Raw genomic sequence first — 15,307 nt, 5'->3', positions numbered from 1 at the left:
GACGAATACCTGAATTTAATTATTGTTTTAGTAGTTTGGTTTTAATTTTGACGAACAGCTGACTGAATATGATTCATCCTCTTCATACTATCATTCTACAAGAGCCCATTAATTGTACTTAGGGTTTTGTAAAAACGTGAAAATTATAAATATGTAATTTTATAAAAGATAGGTTACAACTCTTCCAATATTTAAGGAGCTCTTTAAATGATAGATTTTGTTCTTAAATTTGTAATGCAAAGACAGATTAGTTATTCAAATCTCGTTTATAAAGTTTTATAATGTCTACTATTCCTATTCTTATAAACCTAAAACAGGCCAAGAGAGATTTGTTCTGAAAGTAATATAATGACAATTCATTTGAATTTTCCATATCTTAAGTGCTAATCAATAATTTTCATATTACAAAATTTTTGATAATTTTGATTGATAGCAGTGGTAGCTTTACGTCTCTTAATTGGGTTACATATAGGATTTGAATAATTGTAATATGGGCATTAGGTACCGTTATCTTCTATTTGATAAATAAAAATAGAAAATAGGAAGTTAAAATTTTATAAAAAAATTCTATTTAATATTATTCCTTAAAACGTTAAGGATTAATTAATTTACAACCGTTACATTGATTTGTCTTCTGCGTAGGGATGTTATAATACGATGGCATACAAAAGATTTCGATCATAAATACTTATAAAACTTATTTGAAGGGTGAAGAGCATTACATTATAAAAAAGTGATTGTTATAACAGAGATGCATCAACTGATGAGAAATGAAAGATAATTAAAAGGAAGAAGGTGTGAGTTAATTTTAGAAAGCGAAAGACTTTCATACTTGTAGAATCGACAATGAAGTATTTATTATATACATGTCAGATAATTAGTAGCTATATCCAATCTCTACAAAATTCTAATCTTTTCGATTTTTTTAATTTTTTTAGAATGAAATAGTTACAGAATGCCCTGTGAATAGGACCAAACTTATTCTGTAATGTTAGTTATGTTTAAGTTAGAAGGGTGAGAAGAAAAACTTGAGTGGTACATATAGTAGAAATAGTTTGGGCATTGTGATATGGTTTAACTGAGTAATTTAATGCTTATATCTATTAGAGAAATTTATATGGTTCTTGATTAGACTCATGATTCATTCATTTTAAACAAAGTGAACTCAAAATACTTCCTTGTACCTGATGTTACTTTTCACATTATGCACACAGACAGTTTATCTTAATAACTTTGTATATTTAATCATTCATTTTTTAAAATTAAATAATTCAATATATTATTGAATTTATAATCAAATATGGATATTTCAAAAATGATAATGATTTTAATTAATTACCTTGATAAAATATTTATGAATAAAGTTTATAGTAAACATCCAACTAAATCATGGTGAAAATTTGTTGAATAATTGCTTAAAAAAATTCTTAACAGTAGAGAAAAATTAGAAAACGTTAATGGACAAATGCTAACAAAAGAATAATCAGAGGAAGAAAGAAAGTTGATGATGAAGAATCTTTATCTTAGTAGACAACCAAAATCTATAATGATTACACTTAAGAAAAACAAAAGCAAAAACTGAGGAATAACGAGCAGAAGAAAATGGACAAAGAAAGTAATACAAAAAATGATAAGAACACAACAAAAATTAATGGTATGAATAGATTAATGTCCCACCACCATAATCAAAAAGTTATGATAGATAACGTTTCAACTTAAGGTCCAAATGAGTTAAACCAACTCCGTTGTTGGATTCTTTAACTCTATAGCACAACAATGTTATATTTATTTATTTTCATCATGATTTATATTTAATTACTCAAAATATGAAATATAACACAATAATTATGTCTAAATAATTATATATAAAAATAATTAACCATGTAAATATTTTATATTATCCTACATATCAAATATTTGAAATTTTTCATATATAATATATGCTTGTCCAAAAAAAACCTCTATTTGTAGTAACCTATTAATATAGTCAGATATGGTTAGTAATGTTCTATTATAAAATAATTCTAATATATATACATATTGTATATCATTGAATAACAATGTAGACATTGCTTTAAAAAGGGACATGGCTCTCTTATCAAAAGAAAGAAAAAATGTAAATGTTCCTTTACTTAGAATATTTGTTTTTTTCTTAAAATAATACATTTTCTCACACTAAAAGGAGTGGAACACACATTTAGGCATGTACATATTAAATACTGAGTTGGGTGTTGTTTGTGCAAATTTTGACGTTTTTTCTTTGACGAACAATTACTTTTAATCATTTTCAATAATTTTTTTTTCTTTAAGAAGTGGTGCCAAATAAAGTACGATTATATGGATGGAATTTAAAGATCCCTACCTTAGAAATTTGGTCTGCTTTACACTGTGCAAGGCTCATGCTTTTCTCAAATTGTTCTTTGACTTAAAAGAGTTTCTTTGACTTCAGAAGTGCTTCCATCACGAGAAAGAAAGCAACTATAGCACAATTAAATGAATGTTTGAATTTCAGAATATGCTTCTTGTAGTCGGTGATATTATAAATTCTATTAGTATTCACACCACAACCATATCATAATAACAACATATTATGTCTAATCTGATTTTGTAAATTAACTTATAAATAGTGTATTTTTTTCTTAGAGAATTCATGTCACAAAAATATTTCTAATGTATAACAAATCATTATTTATTCAGTTATAAGATTTAAAAATCTCTAAGTATCTTCATCTGTAAATTCTTGAGTTGAGAATATTATCATGAATCTAATTTTTTATTTATTGGTGATGGTATTATTATAATCAAAATAATTTATGAATATATAATTACAATTATTGTGGTCAACGTATCATTATTTAAATTAGTATAATTCCCGCAGGCCGAACACGTCAATATGGTCCCTCCGTTTACTTCTTTGCCACACAAAATTTCAATTTCACGTCACAGTGTTCACCAAATTAGAAATTTTCACTTTCTTAAATTTCCTAATACAAATTGAACAAATAAAAAGTTACTAAGAGTCCAAATCCATCACAGTAGATAAATGTTTAAATTGCGAGTTGTAGTTATAGTTCTTTAGTTGGAAGAGATTGAAAGTTAGTTTGTGACTAATTTGGTTATAGTTTTTTCTAGTTTTCTTCCTCTATAATAATATAATCTTCGGACTTATATATGAAAAAGATAAGTAAAAGCTTATTAAATTAGTTGACTTTAATTCATAAGTACTAACTACAATAATTATGAAATTAAAAATAACAAAATTTAATTGGGTTGCTTAATCTGCTTTCAGATGATGTTTTTCTCTTTTTATTCTTTAAAAACACGGGTTAGCAAAATCAATTTAATTGAAATGAATTTAAAAATGAATACATTGATTTTTCTAAATCTATTCTGGTTTATTTTTTACGCATGTCATATTTTATCCAGGTTTTTGTAAGTAGCCAAATCACAACAAAAAATGCAGAAAAAATTCAGACTGGGATGACACTACCTAAGTTGGAATTTCATTTGGAATATTCAAATTAACTTTTTAGTTTCAATTGAACAATTTTCTTAGATTGAATGAAAAAGATTACTTTAAAATCTAACCAACCTATAAAGTATAATAAATTGTATTTTTTTAATCTGTTATCCTAAATTGAATTATATACTTGATGATTAAGTAATAATGGTTGGAGTTCTCCTTTCCATGGCAGTTTGTACTTGAGGAGAAGGATTCATTTTGACAAAATGATACACGCCAGTTCAGGCACAGTCATCATCTTCATTATTTTCAACAAAAAAATTAGTGCACATGACATCCTTCAATGGCCCCACCACCCAAAACTACACTATAAATTTAGTTTCAGACCTCTCTATGCTTATCAACTTATCACTCCTCTTTCTCTTTCACTCTCTCACTCCAGAAAAGAAACAAAAAAAAAAAAAAAACTCATTTTTGAAGAAGAATGGATCTGTGTAGGAGCTCATACGCTTACTCAAAGGTGGAGAAGGAGGACCCTGAAGACATAATCCACAGAAGGGCACAGTTTTTGATCCACAAAGTGTTGGAGAAAGCAGATTCACGCAGAAAGCCATCGTGCCTCAGACTCAGAATTTGTAAGTTGAAGGTTAAGATTGGGAAGAGGCTAATGAGGCTGAGGAAGAGAATTATATCAGGTGTTTCCACACTCAGACTTGGCATTCATGGAAACTTCATCACTCAACTCAAAACATGGAAGAGACTCTTTGCCAGAGGAAGACAATCACAGACCCTCATTAATTACCCTTCCTCCTCTCATCAACTCATCATCACTACCTAAGTGTAAACATTTTACTAGGAAACTCGTGTTTTCTGCGACACAATCTCATGTTTCTGTCTTTTTGTTCTTTATGTCTTTTCTTTAGCTGATACAAAGATTGTGAAATCATATCAGTTCTGCCTGTAGATCAATTTTGAGTTGTTTTGTTCCTCTTTTTCCATCTCTCTCTTTTGGTACTTTCTTATGCAGAGGTAGATGAAACAACGATTTCTGTCTCTTGTGGAATAAGTTTCATTATTGCAGTCTCAAGTTATGAAAATGTCTTTTGGTAAAACGAATTGTTGACAAGTTTGGAGAGGTGACAGAGGAGCTATAAATATTATTAAGTGCTTGAGTTGAAATATTGAAAGGTTCTACTAGGACACTGTTTCTATCATATACAACTAGCCATACTTTAATCAAAACAATGGACACAACTAAGTTATTATTTATACCTGTAATCTCTGAATCATCCCTCTATCCCATTTTTCATGAGAAAATCTGGTGGACTTCCTTTATTGAAAAATAGAGTTAAAAATAAAAAGTGTTGAAATGCTGCAATCGCTGATGTGGTTTTGCACAAGTGATAGACACAAATTTAATGAGTATTAATCTTGAAAAGGACACGTTATGATGACATTGGGAGTGGACGGTGCAGTAGTTAAGTATGTGATGGTTGCTGCCATTGCCATCTGATATTGGATTATATGTATGATATGACGATGAACATCCTAATTAATTCCGAAGCCACATCAAATCAGGAACACGTTGTGCTGATACAATTACATTGTCTAGTTGATCCCAATCTGTGTCCGATAATGTATTATTAATAGGGACAATCACAAACTTCCCCAAATACAACTTCATTCTGATCAAATCAACTAGATGTATATTATAATTATTCAACTGTAAAAGACATCAATTTTTTTCTTATCTTATGGTACGAAAATCCTCCACTACTTGACGTTTTTCTTTTGTTCCGTTACCAATTGGATAATTTCTCAGATACTTATGGATGGAACATGAACTTGATAGAAGTCTTAATTCTTAAGGTAAACATGGTTGCAAGTTAGGATTCTTTCATTCTAAGATCTGAATGTGAATTAAAAAAGAAATAATAATAATTAAAAACTAGGTGTGAAAGTAAGTGCAAGCATTAATGAGAAAAATTATTGGAGAAAAGAGTCAACTCGTCAAATACAGCTTCCACTACACTAGCTTGGTGATCCAGCAACTAATTGTGTACACTTCTCACCATTAAATAATTGGGCATGTACAGGTGTATATGCAACCAAATGTTCCCATTGCTGTTGCAAGAACCCAGCCTGGCTAGTAAATATGAGACATCATTTACATTTTCTCAATTAACAATTCTTCCGTATCACAAATTTTCGCTAACTTGTGCTTCTGTTCCTCATCCATAACATGTAGTTTGTTCTCTCATTTCTCACCACAGAATTCTTTCTCCAATAAATTCTTATCGTTATCGATCGTTATCGTTGTTAAAGAAGTAGACTTTAAATCGAGTTATTTATAAAATAAAATTTGTTATTAATTATGGTATAAAATAACGAGAAGTAGCTGTTGCGAATGTGAAGGGACAAGAGGGAGCAGCGCGGTCCATGCACAGCACATTTGTTTGAAAAGTACAGGTTGTTGTATGAAGAGGCTGAACTCCACCCCACCATTAGCACGCTTTCACGTTTTGGAAAGCTTTGAATCTGACCAAAGTCAATGGTGGGGGCATGCATGAGCATCAATATTCTCACCTCATTTCAATTTTTATCACAGTTTTAGTGTTCTCCTATTTGTTTTAATAATAATATTATTATTATTATTATTATTTGATAGAAAATTTATTAATATTCCTTTTTAATACTTTTATTGACTTTTGGTTAAATACATAACAATGTTAGTCGCGCCATAAGTGGGTGAGCTATCACTACTACAATGTATTTAATTAATATAATGATGTGTAATGACACAAGTGTATCATTATGATGCTATGATCAAGAAATAAGGATACGTACTTACAAATAATATATGTTATGATGAAGACCAACTTATCCTAATTTAACAGGATAAAATGAGAAAATATTTAAATGAAGGAGAAAACAAGATAGTGTGAAAATGTAGAGTATGATTTAAAAAAGAAAAGAAGCTAGAATATTTATCAATAGCAAGACTGATTTATGAACAAAAATAACATAATCATAACAATAATTTAAACTCATTTTCTTAAAATTTTGAGTTAAAAATGATATCAATTATAATTTGAGAAAGAATTTCTCAAGTCTTTCTATAAAACATGTAATATATATATATATATATATATATATATATATATATATATATATATATATATATATATATATATATATATATATATAAAAGCATTTGAGACAATTATGTGAAAATAAACAAATAAATGACAAAGTAAATTTATGTATTTTCCTATTGTTTTCTTATTGTTTTTTATTTTCATTATACTTGGGATACGTTTTTCCCATCAGCTTTTCAAATATTGAATAATTACAAAATCAATAATTTCATTATTCATAATAATTTTCAACAAGATGGTAGAACATAAAATTACACTCAGAAATTTTCAATTGAACCCATTATATCTAATGTATTTTTGTTAAATATGTTTTCAAAAATAAGACAACAAATAAATAATATATATTTTTTGTATGCATACAGTGAAAGATTTACAAGGCCCAATAAATACTGTTATCTGTATACCTAGGCCGAACTTGAAGCCCAAAGTGCAACCCAAAGGAACTCAAATCAAATAATAACAGCCCAGCCCACATTTATATAGGCTACGGTGGTTTGCCATCCGCACCCAACTAATACCTCTATAGTTAATCCTTTACAAAACATTAATATTTACTTTTCACTTAATAGACCTACTATTAGGGGAGTAAATTCTATAAAAAATTATTAAAATAAGAATACAAACTAGTTTCATATTACCTCAAAATAAAAATAAAAGATTTGTAATGAATACCAAAGTTTAATTTGGTTATCTCTGAAGATAATTTAGTATAGAGAACGTAGTAATAATTAGTATTAAGTAGAAAACTGAGCTTATACAAAACATACATTGAAAACATTAAATAAATAAATATAAAAATAGGGACGAATGTAGTTACCAGATATAACCGGTTGAATTCCAAGGTGCTAAAATTACTTTCCTGATTCACTTAAAAGAGAATTTAAGAACGTCTGAACCTCAAATTATTGAGAAAGGAGAAAAAAATAATCGCTTCAACTTGTCTTTATTATTTATTTTTCTCAAACTTCGGTTAGCAAATGCTTCAAGTTCTTAAGAAATACTTCTTGAATAAGAGAAAATAGAATAAATAACTATAGAATTATTCTTAAATGCAACCAGAATTGATAAAAACATTTGGTAACCGAAGTTGAATGGGTACAAGAGAAAATAGTCTAAGTCTCACATTTACTAGAAATGAGAACAAGTGGCATCAGAGTTGATAGTTAAAAACCGGCTCAAACGAGTGCATTAAGGTCCTTGTATTGAAAGTCTCACACTTGAGAGGTATTGTTACGAATTGTTTCAATGGGGAGATACAACACCAATATGTATCAGGATTTTTTTTTTACAAATTTCAGTAGTGTTAATTTTTGACTCGGCTAACAAATAAATAATCATACAAGTGTTTTTTATTATATTAAGCTTTTTATTTGGGTCAGGTTAGATTTTTTTTAACCAACACATTGATAATTGTATTTTTGAGATTTTGGTTTGTATTTGGAGTTTAACATCCTTTTGGATTATTGTATTTTGATTCTATTTTGAAGTTTACTTAGACTTTAATCATAATTATAATTTAATCTTTTTTAGACTAAAAAAAATTGTATTTTTTTAATTGAGTAAATGGGTAAACTTGTTTAACCTACCAACCCGTGCTAGATCGGGTCAGGTTCAAATTTTTTTGGCTCACTAATAGATAAATTGTGTTAAGTTGACTCACTAAGTGGTCAACCCATGATGGATCGGACTGGACCGAATTATCTGTTTTTACATCTCTAGATAAAATGTACAAGAAGAAATTAATTTTAGAAATTTTTTTCCGATATAATTATTGGAGTTATCATTGATTTTTTCTTTCTTGCATATGGTGAACAGTTAAAACAAAGTATGTATGAGAGAGAATAATGTCCACGGTGATTTTATTAAATTACATAATTTTTCATGATGAAAGAGATGAGAACATATTCAAGGTCAAAAAAATGATTTATTAGATTAAAGAATTCTTATAACGAAGGAGATGAGGACACAATAAAGAACAAAACGCTTGAAGGAATTGAAAGGCTCATGACTATGTTAAAGAAATCCCACAACAGAGCAACTGTGGCTACATTTTTTTAATGAATTAAATCATGAAATGCAGTGGAGTTGAACAACAGTTCCAAAGGAAGTACAATTTGTCTTATTAAATATGCTAAAAAAAATAGTTATGAGTACACCTTTTATTACCAACTTTTTTTTTTTCCTTTTACAAGATGAAACATTTCAACTCTCAACTTTAGCCTGTTTCTTCTGGTTCTCCCACTTCTCCAATCGTTCCTTCGTTATTTTTACCTATGTTCATAAAGTTTATCATATACATGGAATATGATCAATAAAACGAAACAAAATAGATTTTTTTTTACATACTTTTGGTGAATTCAGTGTCAAAATGAAGGTTAATAAAAAGGTGGAGGAACAATTGATGTGTATTTAGTTTCATTGATGATGGAGAAATGAATAATTTCCAATACAGATACCTAAGTGTTAAATTTGAATATTGAATCATAATGCTTAATTAGTCATTGATAAAGTAATATTACCTCTTTATCCCAATCAGTTCGAAGTGTGATCCATAATAAAATGAGAGTTTGCAACATTGTTCCGCCGATCATTCCCGACCATATTCCCTGTATATAGTATTACATAAATATATTTTAATGATGTAAATACAATAATTGATTTGTAAGGCCCAATAAATATTGCTACCTGCACGCCTAGGCCGAACTTGAAGCCCAAGATGCAACCCAAAGGAATTCCAATCAAATAATAACAACCCACATTGATATAGGCCACAGTGGCTTGCCATCCGCACCCAACAGCCACTCCTACAGAAAGTAGTGACTCTTACAGTTATTTAATTATTAAAATAAGAAAATATTGACTGAAAACAATAAATATATATTATTTAATTAATGAAAAATTATATGATTCCTATTTTTTTATTTTCATCATTTATTCTATTGACGTGATTTAGTATGAGTTATTGATTCTTTGAAATGAAAAAATACTGGTATATTTAATCTATGATCCATACTAAACCACATCAAAAAATCAAGAAATCAAGGATGAGAGTCAAAAAATAGGAATCACACACTACAAAAAGAACTCATATTTCTTACTAATTTTGTTTTGAATTTTTTTTGTAAGAAATACTTATAAATTTTGTTATGAAAACAAAATTGCAGGAAATTGCTGTCAATTTTTTTGCAAAATATTTTGTATAAAACATGTTTCACAACAAATTTTGTAGAAAATACATGCAAATTTTATAATTTTATAAGAAATAATTACCCACGAAAAAATTACCTGTCAATTAAATTTCTTAGAAAAAATAGCATTATTAGTAGTGATAATAGTATTATCCTTAATTAGTTACCAGATAAGACGGGTTGAACTCCATTGAGAATGAGAGTAACGGCCAAGTAGGGACAGAGGTCTGAGACAGCGTTGGCCACTATTTCACCATCTGTGAAAGCGTAACTTAAAACCCGACGAAGAGCAAGGACTACCACAGCTTCTATCACACTAATAATGAATGACACCATATTCACCATAATAACTGAGAATGCTGCAGACTTTGGATGCCCAGCCCCTAACTCGTTACCTACCCTCACACTGTTACATACAACAATCACATCTTTATCATATCTATATCTACATATGCATGTTGCAAAATCAATGCACAAAACCCTTACCTTATGGCTGCATTAAATCCAATTCCTATGTTGAACAGCAACCCTGATATTGACATGCTGCATACAGTAAAAAATTATGCTCCAGGGCTATTTCTTACCAAATACATTCTTTTAGTTTCACTTTCCACACTATGTGGACATTCATCTTGTGTACTAAAAAAGTGTACCGGATGGTGAGATTTGAGTTTTTCTTTCTTTATTGTATGATCATTCATGTGTGTAGGTATTCTAAAATTTGACTTTAAGACTCCTTTTTATATGATTTGTTCACATTTTTATTGACATGATTTTGGTCTTATTTGATTTTCAAATACTTAGCTAAATTGGCCTACTTTACATTAGTTTCACTTGTATACCCATTTGAACTTTATTCACATTTTTCTCCATGGTTTTTTTCTAGTTTATTACAAGTTTACCAACCCTTAAATTTGTGTAACTTTTAAGACCCAGATCCAAGTCAATAGGAGCATAATAAACTGTTTTTTCCTTTTAGCTTTTACGTTCCAAAAAACTAAAGACTAAGAGAGGTGTAGTGATAGGTCCAATCAATCGATTTTCTTTTAAATTAAGTCATTTTGAACTCATTTTTCTTTTAATCTTTATGGTCTAAACTAAAGAGCTAAATGGTGAGAGTTGTGTGGTGTTAAGTCCAACTAGTCGGTCCAATACTAGATCAAATAGTTTATAAAGAAAAAGAGTACATCGACTTATGATGTTATATAAAAGTGGAAAAAGATATTAAAGAGACAGGTCAGGTAAGGGATAATAGGCGATAAAAAAGTAATGAAGGAGAATAATAATAAAACAATGAGAAGACGAAAGAACTAAAAGGATTTGAGACTGAAAAGAGGAGATAAAGAGAGGCATATGAGAGAAAGGAAATATATAATACATTGAATGTTTTAATAGATGAGACTTCGATACTTTTGACTAGAATATATATATATATATATATATATATATATATATATATATATATATATATATATATAAACATTAAAAAAAAGTTAAGCTAGTTTATAAAATTTTAATATAAAAAATTGAAAAAAGTGAAATTCTTTATATAAAATTCAAGTTTGTTAAAAATAAAAAATAAGAATCGTACATTCAAACATATTATGAAGTCACGTTTTAAAAGTCGGATATAATTATATTGATTATTGGGGTTAATATAGTAATTGATTGAAGCAAGATTTACTTACCAAACAGAGATGGAATCAAGAGAAAGCTGGGGATTGTCAAGCAAGCCAGTAATGAGCACGAGCACCTGAAAATACCATGTCTCCAAACACAACATAACCGCGGACGCAGCCGAGAGCTTCACAAAAGCCCCAAGCCCAGACAAGGCCTCAATGCTAAGTCCAGTCCAAGTCCGCTTGAACCTAGGGGCAAGCACTATGTACACAAACTGGGCCACTACTATGATCCACCAAGACAAACTCAGTGTCAAGGAGGTCCCTATCAGCCCAGTATCAAACCAGTACACTGCCGCCCAACTCAGAAAAACATGGAGCAGCAACGTAGCCCCGGAGATGTAAGTGCTTGGCGCCACCACACTCTGCGCCTGCAGAAACTTCTGTATGGGGAAGTTCACCGCGTAACCGAAGATCTGCGGGATCAAACCGTACACAAACACCGCCGCAACTGAAGCAAGCTCAGGGGGTTCACCCAACAACAGAAGAATAGGCTCGCAAAAGATATACGCCACCGTTAATGGAATCCCAGTCACAACTAAAACAATAATTGCTCTCTGCATGTATACCCCTAGCATCTCATGCTTATTTGCTCCGTACGCTTGTCCACATAAAGTTTCCACAGCACTTCCCATACCCAGCTAAATCAATTACACACATAAAAACAAATACATAACCACAACTATTTATGAGTATATAAGATATATAAAGTTGGTAACTGGTGATCCGTACACAAATTTACCATGAGGCCATAGGCGAAGAGCTGAATGCCACTGTTGCCGAGATTGGCCGCAGCGAGTTCGAGGTTTCCGAGGTGGCCGGCGAAGGCTCGAGTGACGAAGGACATGAGGTTGTTGATGACATAAACGATGATTGCAGGTCCTGCAAGGGGAAATAGGAGGTTGAATTCGATCCATGTGGCCGAGAGGATGCGCTTGGAGAAGGGTATGGTGGTGTCCGATAGCACCTCTTCCAGACGGGATTCTGTTACGTGTGATGATTCATCATCATGGCTTGAGCTCAAGAAGGCTTCATGCAGTTCTTCTTCCCGTTCCATGTCTTATGCTTCACCAATCTTTTAATAACTTTAAATAGCAATAAAATGTACAATTAAATTATTTAATTAAAATGTATACTAAAATATTAAAATAATAATAATAACTAGCTGTATAGCACTGTATAGTACTGCAAATTTATGGGGTTGTTCATGGAGAATTAATCTGTCAGAAAACAAAAATATAAAAAGCTTGATAGATACCTGTACCATGCAAAACTAAATAAATACAAATAAGCAATATATGGCCCTTTCATTAAATTTGTAATAAATATCTTAAAACTTACTATTAGAGTACATGATTAAAAGGGTGTATAAAGTTATTTATAGAAATTTACAAATTTAAAAAAAATATTTTATAAAACACTTATCATATCTTATCATTTTTTTTAAAAAGAGCATGCAGAATACCACATGTTTTTTCATGAAAGCAATCAACCCATTGAAGCTGCCAACAACCCAATGAAAGTTTGTTGAATGGAATCATTGCAACTTACACATACAAACCCCTTTTGGTTCTTAGCTGCAGCTTTAAGCTCTGAAATGCAAACTTCTGATTTAGGACTGCACTAAGGGACGGAAGCATGGAGTCACATGGCTCCTCCTTTGCATCTCTCTATAATTGTTTTGGGTTTATCTCATTTAGGGTTATAACGTGTTTACGGTTAGTTTGCCCCATATCATTTAAAACACACGTAGGCAACATGATATAACCAGGCAAATCACAGAACCATAATACAGAAATTTAAAACACACCAAAGATGAGAATCTTCGCTATATATAACCAAAATAAGGAAAACTTACCAGCTACGAAGTCTTCTTGTGCCACCCACAAGAAACCGCGCTCTTCCTCTTTTTCCGTCTTTCAGCCTCGCCTTCTTCCTCTCCTCTCATACGCTCTCTGCTGCTAGCTTTTAAAACACCTCATTTTCTTTTGGGTTACACATATATATGATTGTGATAAATTAATATTATACCGTTTTGAAAAAAAAAATATCATTATGAGAGTGTGATGCATTTAACTTTAAAATAAAAATTATTTAATTATACTATTTGTTTGTATTCTGCCTCTCTTTTAGAAAGTTGTGTTGGTCACGGGTACGAGACAATGAAAGTTGAGAAAGAAGAAAGCTGAAGAGGCACTAACTAAGTATCTTGAGTAAGACATAGAGTTGGTGACAAGATGTGTAAGGCCGAATGCAAAACCAATTTGAAAACTAATAACCCACGTACATATCGTGTTCAAGGGGAGCTGGTTGAACTATTGGTAAAAGTGAGAATAGAGTGAAAAAAATTGTACATTCAGTTCTTTCGTTAACAGTTTAAAGTAAAGTTGATTCGAAAGATTTGAAATAAAGGATCAAAAAGATTATGGGACCAACTCTCTTTACTAACCAAATTAACAACTAATGTTGATAAAAGAAATATTTATCTCCAAAATAACCTTAGTTTGATTTCGAATTTATCATCCAAACAATAAATATTTATCAAGATATTTCTATTTCAATTATTTATACATCGAATTATTGTCCCTCAGTCACATGCGTGTGAAGATAGAACCCTATTTTCCATTTAATTGTTTTGACTAATTGTCGAATGTGTGCAAGAGGGGATGTATCACGTTAGAGGATAGTAACATTCAATAGACAAAACAATAATTTAGAGGAACTGTACCTTATGAGCATGTGTGTTTTAACTTTAATAAATTAGTATTTGGTTTTAATTCAGATGAGAGTGGCTTTTTCTGTGAGAGTGATTGTTATTGTTTTAATAAAGATGAAACTTATTGATAGCAACCTTGACTGCTATTGAAAGTACTGGCATCATTATGATGAAGAGGAATGATGGAAAAACAACATTAACAGAGGATAAGGATATACTATCACTAGTACAAAAATTACATAGTAGATTGATTATTTAGAATATGTTACATCAAATATAGAGGATACTAGTAGTAAGAAGAGAATATGAAACGTGGTGGGAAGCGAGAAAAAGATGGGTGAGGGTTCTCTCAAAGAGAGAAAACGAAGCTCAACGTGAATAGTGATGTTAAAAAAAAAGATAACTATTAGATATGATTTTTTTATAACCCATATAAGTATTCTTAATTTTCTTGTTATTTTTTAAATCTAGATTTATATAGGCTTTTCATATAACCTATCTAATATATATGTGTCGGTTTCTTCTATAAACGATTTAATATATTTTTTAATATTTATAAAATTGATATCGTATTTTTAATTACATCGTTTTTTTTATCGACAAAGTATAAGTATTTATATGTATAGTGGAGTACTTTGGGTACTCCAACCCGTATACAAAAAATATATATAAAGTGTTTCCAGTTATTCTACCTTTATATATCAAGGTTAATGACATGTACATTTGGTATCAAAAATCCCTACCAACCAAACAAATGAAGGTGTTTCTATCACATCTATAACTTGTAAAGCAATATAGATTTATGTGTGCATTGCTAGGGAAGCATATTCAATAGAGCATACAAGAATTTGTGTTGCTATACTCCCTACATCTTTCCACACCTATAACTTTTGTGGTTGGTTTACCATTCATCACTTTCTCTTAGCTATGATTCCAGGACTTTGATGAAATTATTCAACTGTCTTTGTTTCCATATAGAGGTTTCACAGGGTGCTCTTGAAAACACATTGCATATTTCTTTCGTCGCATCAATATCCCTCGTTCAGTGCTTGTTGTTTTCCTAATTATGCCTTCGACATGTGTTCATCCCAGTTATGAGTGTT

The 15,307-nt window shown here is 30.4% G+C and overlaps 2 protein-coding genes across 2 annotated transcripts; one reads left to right on the top strand and one right to left on the bottom strand.

Moving 5' to 3' along the window:
• The first annotated feature begins 3,853 nt into the window (after nucleotides 1-3,853).
• LOC114187443 (uncharacterized) lies at nucleotides 3,854-4,461 on the top strand. The gene has a single exon (XM_028075704.2). The coding sequence runs from the start codon at nucleotides 3,948-3,950 to the stop codon at nucleotides 4,299-4,301; it is 354 nt and encodes a 117-aa protein (XP_027931505.1). The 5' UTR covers nucleotides 3,854-3,947; the 3' UTR covers nucleotides 4,302-4,461.
• A 4,144-nt stretch (nucleotides 4,462-8,605) lies between these two features.
• On the bottom strand, nucleotides 8,606-13,651 carry LOC114188160 (protein DETOXIFICATION 40-like). The gene is made up of 8 exons (XM_028076711.2): nucleotides 13,347-13,651; nucleotides 12,231-12,573; nucleotides 11,498-12,129; nucleotides 10,296-10,352; nucleotides 9,977-10,215; nucleotides 9,307-9,425; nucleotides 9,141-9,227; nucleotides 8,606-8,892 (listed from the first exon to the last, which is right to left on the bottom strand). Exons 2-8 carry the CDS (start codon nucleotides 12,543-12,545, stop codon nucleotides 8,824-8,826), a joined length of 1,518 nt encoding a protein of 505 aa, XP_027932512.1. The 5' UTR covers nucleotides 12,546-12,573; nucleotides 13,347-13,651; the 3' UTR covers nucleotides 8,606-8,823.
• Between the last annotated feature and the right edge of the window lie 1,656 nt (nucleotides 13,652-15,307).

This window comes from Vigna unguiculata, chromosome 6, assembly GCF_037176805.1.
Source record: "Vigna unguiculata cultivar grain cowpea cultivar isolate G323 ecotype 2 chromosome 6, ASM3717680v1, whole genome shotgun sequence".
Taxonomy (NCBI): domain Eukaryota; kingdom Viridiplantae; phylum Streptophyta; class Magnoliopsida; order Fabales; family Fabaceae; genus Vigna; species Vigna unguiculata.
Note: the sequence above shows the minus strand (reverse complement) of the source record. Positions and strands in the feature narration are given on the sequence as shown.